General features: G+C 44.0%; 1 protein-coding gene across 1 annotated transcript; it reads left to right on the plus strand.

The window, feature by feature from the left end:
* The first annotated feature begins 294 nt into the window (after window positions 1-294).
* On the plus strand, window positions 295-5747 carry LOC148013093 (uncharacterized). The gene is made up of 14 exons (XM_087668095.1): window positions 295-760; window positions 1185-1369; window positions 1452-1614; window positions 1710-1783; window positions 1871-1982; window positions 2112-2198; window positions 2281-2457; window positions 2537-2822; window positions 2943-3104; window positions 3185-3400; window positions 3502-3539; window positions 3622-3785; window positions 3884-3988; window positions 4078-5747. Exons 1-14 carry the CDS (start codon window positions 382-384, stop codon window positions 5446-5448), a joined length of 3519 nt encoding a protein of 1172 aa, XP_087524221.1. The 5' UTR covers window positions 295-381; the 3' UTR covers window positions 5449-5747.
* The last annotated feature ends 1126 nt before the right edge of the window (window positions 5748-6873 follow it).

A 6873-nucleotide genomic window follows, 5' to 3' on the forward strand; every position in this document is an offset into this window, starting at 1 on the left:
ATGTTTTCGCAGAATGGGAGCATCCTTTGTATTGCAACCATGTCCACAAGCCAACTTACAAAGAGTACACATACCCAAGGCTGTAAGAGGTGGAAAAGAGTATGGTGCACTGGTGGAGGTCCGTTACAGCCTTGCTCCGGATGTAATTTTGAGTATTGATAAGAGAGGGCTTTTAGCTCTTTCAGCCAAGCATAGCCTTACTTAGACAGAACGTTACGGGCAGGGGCCCAATACTGTGTACAATGGCGGACAAAGGCGAACCGGTTTGAATAAATCCTTAATGCGCAGCCTTCTTATTGTGACCGTTGGCGTACTTACGCATTAACAAGCTCTCCTGTTTTCCATTTCGAAAATTTTCGTCTGCTCTGCTCTGGTGTTCATATGACCATGAAGCTTGAACCTCTGGACGAAGCTATGGTGAAAGAAGACGCGACTCATACCATGACGGACTGCAGTGATTCCAGCGATCTCTGTGTTCCTTCTTCTTCTTCTCCTTCAGACGCCGTACAACTTTTCATGCTTACCGAAGTTTCCACAGCTTTCGACACTCCGGTAGACGGATGCCGTGTGCTTGAGATCTCCGCCATGGCATGTGAAGACGAAGCCAGAGCAGAGCTCGCAGAAAACCGGACGCGACAGACTAATCCGTGCCTGAAAACGTACCAGACGTTCAACCTACAGGCCTCCTGTATGCCGCCGGAAGTCGCTATGGGAGAGCAACTAGACCACGACTCCCAAATTTCTTGTAGAAACAGTCCAGGTAGGTCAATTTTCAAGCATTGTTATGAACACCAAGCAGGAGAATTGTGACCTCTGTTAGATTTCTTGTAGAAAGTAGTTTTGGTAACACAAAAGAAAGGGAATGGTAACCTGAGCTAGTCATTAAATTCTAATGGTTAGTCTTCAGAGGAGGATTGTGAAGTCACTATATCCCATCCCTCTGAAGACTAACATCACGAGCATAGATGCAAGATAATCCTGAACAGTAATGACAATCCTTAAAATCAGATGCTGATATTTGCATTTAGTGAGATACGTATATTCAGAATATTATTGCTAACCAGAGATGTTAATGCATGACATTGCTCTCCTTAATTGTGAGTTCTTCCCCTCCTTGGTTTTGAGTGCAAGGAGAGTGAATTTGAGGTAAGATCTAAATTAAGAGCTTAATGAGCTTAATGCAGGGGCTCAAGAACCGTTCCAACACTGTACAGGATGTGAGCTCGCAGCTCGCAACACAAAAGAACTTGTAGCATGCAACAATGCTGCAAGATACAACCTCCAGGTTTTCAACAGTGTTTCACGATCATTCAACATGAATCTCTTCAACGGAATCCACACTTTTGACGTGTTTGTGCAAGATGAGAAGGTAAGCATCGTTGCTGATAAATTGGAGCATGCCATGAGATGAACCAAACCAGACATGTCACGTTTATCATGGCCATCCACAGGTTGCAGCCAAGCTTGGTGCGCTATCAGTCGGATCAAATGTACCATTAATTTTGCTGAATGCAAAAGCTGCCCTCAGAAACAAGGGACTGTCTATCTCTTTACGTGGCATAACTGGAAGTCCTGCAGTCAATGAGCTTTGCCTGAGAAGAGGTTCCCTTCAAGGTGCGGGGATGTACTAACCAAATATGTGTTTATCTGAATGGCTGGAATAAGGGTATGTAAAATCAAGATTTATGTTCAACCCTTGAAATTTGCAGACTGCCGTTTCAGCGGAAATATCGAAGGGGTAGCTTTCTCGCAGTGGCGTGCTGACGAAACCAGATTGCAAAAGGTTTGTTGAATGCTCTCTAATGGTCTATCATACCTTGCGTTTTCGCCTCTTATCATCACCCTTGATAAGCGATGACTGTGGATCTAGGGAACTGCACGGAAGATAGCAACATTAGAGAACAAACTGAATGAAGCCAACAGCAAGACGAAAACGCTTCAGCATGAGCTGGACTGCAAGTCGGCCCAGATAAATTGTCTTGGTAAGGCTTCTTTAAGGGGCAGATAGATGTTTTCACATGAATCCACTTATCTGCTTGATGTAAAGAATATGGTATATTTTTGGCTGTCTGCGCACATGCTGGTTTACAACCCTTCATTGATGGATGCAGTGGCTGAACTCGATGAGTTCAAAAGAAAGTTTGCTAGGCAAAGTCAGGATCTACGGCAATGCTATAACCAGGTTCTGGAATTGAAAGGCAGGCTCAAGCCCTCACCTAATCATTTCTGAACCATTGCTATTTCTTGATCTAGTTTGAAAGAAATTACTTGATGTTACAGGGAACATTAGAGTATTTTGCCGATCCCGTCCCTTAACCGAGAAAGAGGTTAAGGCTGGAAGATTATCGGTACTGGAATTCGATGCAGCTCATGAGAATGAACTCATCGTACATGCCAATGGAGGGATTAAAAAGACTTTTGAATTTGATCGCGTGTACACACCCTCAAACACTCAAGGTGATCTTCATGCCTTGTTCAGCGTCTTATGTACGTGCAGTGATCAAGTTCTTTCTAATCCTTGGTTCCCATGTTTCAGTGGATGTGTTTGCGGATGTTGCTCCCATGGTGATATCTGTACTCGATGGATACAATGTATGCATCTTCGCCTATGGTCAAACGGGAACTGGTAAAACATTCACAATGGAAGGTACTGAAGCTAATCGAGGGGTTACATATCGCACGCTCGAGAATCTTTTTCATGTGATCACAGAGCGGAAGGGACAGCATAAATATGACATCTCTGTCAGTGTGCTTGAAGTATACAACGAGCAGATACGAGACCTGTTAGCAGCACCTGCCGTATCAGGACAAAATGCCAAGAAGTGAGTTCCTAAATCTAAGCCCTCTGTAAATTGCCATTTTAAAACTGTTAATACTAACCCTATTCCGGCTGACGCCTGCTTCAGTCGTCACACTTACGGCTTCTATGTTTGTGCTGAAAGGCTTGAAATCAGGCAGAACGGTGATGGTGTACATTATGTCCCTGGCGTGACAGAAGCTAGCGTAAATTGCATTGATGATGTATGGAATGTTCTTCACAAAGGCACAAGTGCTAGAGCCGTTGGATCTACCAATGCCAATGAACATAGTAGCAGATCTCATTGGTAAGTTGAGTGTGAGATTAACCATGAAGCTCTGGTCAGGTAGGTTTTGTCAGAATCCTGACATCGGACGTACACTGTAGCATGCTTTGTGTAATGGTTAAAGGGGAAAGCTTGATGACGGGAGAGTGCATCAAAAGCAAGCTGTGGCTTGTCGATCTGGCTGGAAGCGAACGAATTGCAAAGACAGATGTCCAAGGTGAACGCCTCAAGGAAGCTCAGAGCATAAACAAGTCCCTATCGGCCTTGGGTGATGTCATACAAGCCCTCACTAGCAGGAACGGTCATGTGCCATACAGGTACTCAGCCTAACATTCTTAGCAATCGTTTTATTGCGGCAAAGTAAGTACAAGCCTACAGAGCACAAGCTGGAGATCTAATGCAACTTGTTGCTCTGCAGGAATTCCAAGCTGACACACCTGCTGCAAGACTCGTTGAGTGAGAACTCGTACCTCAATTTTATTAACGAGAAGTTCACAATTGTAATCAGTATCACGGTTAATTTGTAGAATTGGAACAGGCGGTCAATCAAAGACGTTGATGTTTGTTCAAGTCAGTCCCAGCGATCAAGATTTGGGAGAAACACTCTGCTCGCTCAATTTTGCCAGTAGAGCGAGAAGTGTAGAATTGGGTGTCGCTCGTAAACAATTTGACCCGACTGAGCTTTTGAAATACAAGAAACTGGTAGCAGTTTGTTCTTTTTCTTATTCTACGTGCTTTTTTCTAGAACTGCCAATATCTTCTACAGATCGTGACTATAATCCTGCTACACTGATTCACAGATTGAGAAATCCAAACAAGAAGTAAGATTAAAAGATGACTGCATTAAAGAACTGCAAGATGCTCTCAAAGTCAAAGAGCAACTCTGCAAGGCCCTTTCAGCCAAGGTCAACGTAACATGACACCTTGGATATGATGAACTCCGTCCATCTTTTTTTCATGCCAGCCTATTGATAGCTGCTTTTCTGTGATGCAGGTTAAACAACATGATGAGCTTATTGCGATCGAGAGAAAAGCTAGGTCCATTTCAGAGTCTAAGCAAAGAGAACAGCTCGCCTTAATTGAGAAGCAAAAGGTGACGATAGAAAATCTGAAGAAGGGACTTAAGCCTGGCGACTCTGCTGGACAGAGACCAGGCCAGGCAACTCTGTCTTTCGACTGTCATACATCACAAGGTCTGAAAAATTGTAAGAGGCAACCTTTGCGTGATAACTTAATGGACAATAGGGGGAAAGTGGCCATGGATAATGCGGAAAGACGAAAGAAAAGGCTAACACAGGTATGGCAGCAAAAAGAAAATATAAATGCCCTTCAAGGACCTGATAACACCAACTTCCCAGCAATTTACCAAGCAAAACGCCCAGGGCGAGCTTCCATCTGCATAATGCCATCCAGAAGAGCTTCCATGGCTCCTTTTGCTCCTTCACCTGTGATGGAGTCAAAGAAGAGCGACGTGGAAGAAGTCACACGTGCAGAAAACACCGCTCATGATGACAATTTACAACCATCAAGGGTCCTTCCAAAGCGTCCAGGGAGGGCCTCAATGTGCATTATGCCACAACGCATAGCTGCAGGGGAAAACATCATTACTGATGATTTCTTACCATACAGAATTACCACAAAGAGGCCAGGACGAGCATCACTGTGCGTAATGCCAAACAAAAAGCCCTTTACAGCTGCTGCAGTTGTCCCATCCCCTGTTGGCATCAACCCTTCATCTGAAATGATAGAACCGTACCGAGAAGAAAATCTGCAAGCAGCTACACCTCTAAGATCCAATTCTATGTTGCTGCAGACACCAGTTTCAAGATCACGTTCTGGGGCAATTTGCTTCCGGTCACCTCATTTGCAGGCCCTTCAAGATGCTGAAAAGAGGACCTACAATATGATGATGGATGAAGGAGATGGCCTGGGCCATCATGGTGTGGTGCTTCCGCAAGCAAGGCGTGTCGGCAGCATTGCACCTGCAACTGCCTCCAAGAGGCCACCTCAGCATCCCCCTCCTCACCCACACCAGTTTGCAGTTGACAGGGGACAGCAGCAGCAGCAACAACACCTGCAATGTCAAAAGAAGAGGGTGCTCAGTGGCGAAGGGATGGATGAAGAAAACCAGCGGCTGAGGAAGATGACGCGTCTAAGCTTCTCCTCTTCTACTCCCAGTTGGGGGAAGCCACCTTCAGCGTTTGCCTGGCCTCCTGCACCACCGCCTCTTCTTACTCCATGTGCCGCTGCCATCGTCCCCCCACCAAATTTCCAGGGTGCTGTTGCTGGTGGGGCTCAGCGAGTGTTGTGGACAGACGTCAGGAGCACAAAACAGAAGGGGAACCACAGAGGATGGAACAGATAACGCTTGATGAGTCTTCTAGTGAGGTTAGAACTTAGACAGGTTTTGCTCGCCTCGAGCACAGAAAGAACTGCACGGACCATGGAAACTCCTGGGCGGGCAAATGGCTTAAAAGGGAGAGCATAATTTTTTATTCTTTCATACAACAGTTTCTTTCTTGTACATTTATTGACCTTTTTGTACTTAGATTTGCATTAATTTAGACATAAAATATGACTATTATACGAGAACAGAATCCAGTGTTCAGGACAAACATTTTTGGTAGCAGATACAAAAACCTCTAACTCAAAAATTTGCAGGGATTTCTGAATCAAATTACATGTATTTGTCATTTTTCTAACTAAAAGTTTTCAAAAGTTTGAGGTTTTAAACCTTTTTCTTTCAATTTTGAAGTTTTTTTTAAATTTTTAACAATTTCATTTTACATTGAACCTCGATTTTTTGTGAACACTAACAAAATCATAATTTATATTAAAAAGTATCAAAAAATTTACACTTAAGGCGTAGTGCTCTATTTTTGGTCTCTATATTGTTTTACTCAAAATTGTGAGGAGTATGTAATTAATTAAAGCTAGGGCTTACAACTTAGGCTCGTTGCATACAAGTTCGGATGGAGCTAGGACTTAGGAGCACCTTTTGAAAGGGGTGTCCCATGGTTTCACACCATCAGGTCAAAATGACTTTATTTTAATGGCTACAGCCTACATAAGAAGATGATGATTGGCCTAGTGGTTCTAGATCTTGTACGCGTCATGCACAGAAGGGGTTCAAGTTTGATCAGGCTTAAAGTTGTTTTTGTTATGCGCGATTGGGTGGCCTGGACAAGCCGGACGGTTTTATCCTCATGAGGACACCTTTTCGCATGCCTCGAATCGTGACATGTCAAAAAACGATCCTGCACAAGGTTGCTGTCCCACCGAATGTGAAACCTGTCTTAGGTTGGGTTGAGACAGAGGCGGCAACACTATAAAACATGACCAACCTTCCGCCTCCTTGGTGTGAATAGTGCAGCATAGGCACAATGGCAACACTATAAAACATGACCAACCTTCCGCCTCCTTGGTGTGAATAGTGCAGCATAGGCACAATGTGCTACAAGAAGGTAAAGCGAGGTTTTTTCTTAGTGCCAAGGCTCTTCAGAGGGGAGGGATCGGTAGAAAGAGGGTGGGTCTAGCAGAAAGAGGATGGAAGTCTCAGCCATTTGGGGGATACAACATAAAAAACACACCCCTTTGATATATCTTTGCCGCCACTCGTTTGAACCCTAGCATGGCCCTTTCTTTGCGAAATAGCAGCTTATAAATCATGTGATTTTTCTTGAGAGCCCTAGCATGGCCAAAAGGTTCTCCCTTTTGGAATTTTTAAAAATCAAATTGTTTTTTTAAAGCCAAATAAACTTGAAAACACCCCACAAGTAAGTACATAGCT

This window comes from Lygodium microphyllum, chromosome 26, assembly GCF_053477565.2.
Source record: "Lygodium microphyllum isolate KBCC chromosome 26, Lygodium_microphyllum_v1.1.10, whole genome shotgun sequence".
Taxonomy (NCBI): Eukaryota; Viridiplantae; Streptophyta; class Polypodiopsida; order Schizaeales; family Lygodiaceae; genus Lygodium; species Lygodium microphyllum.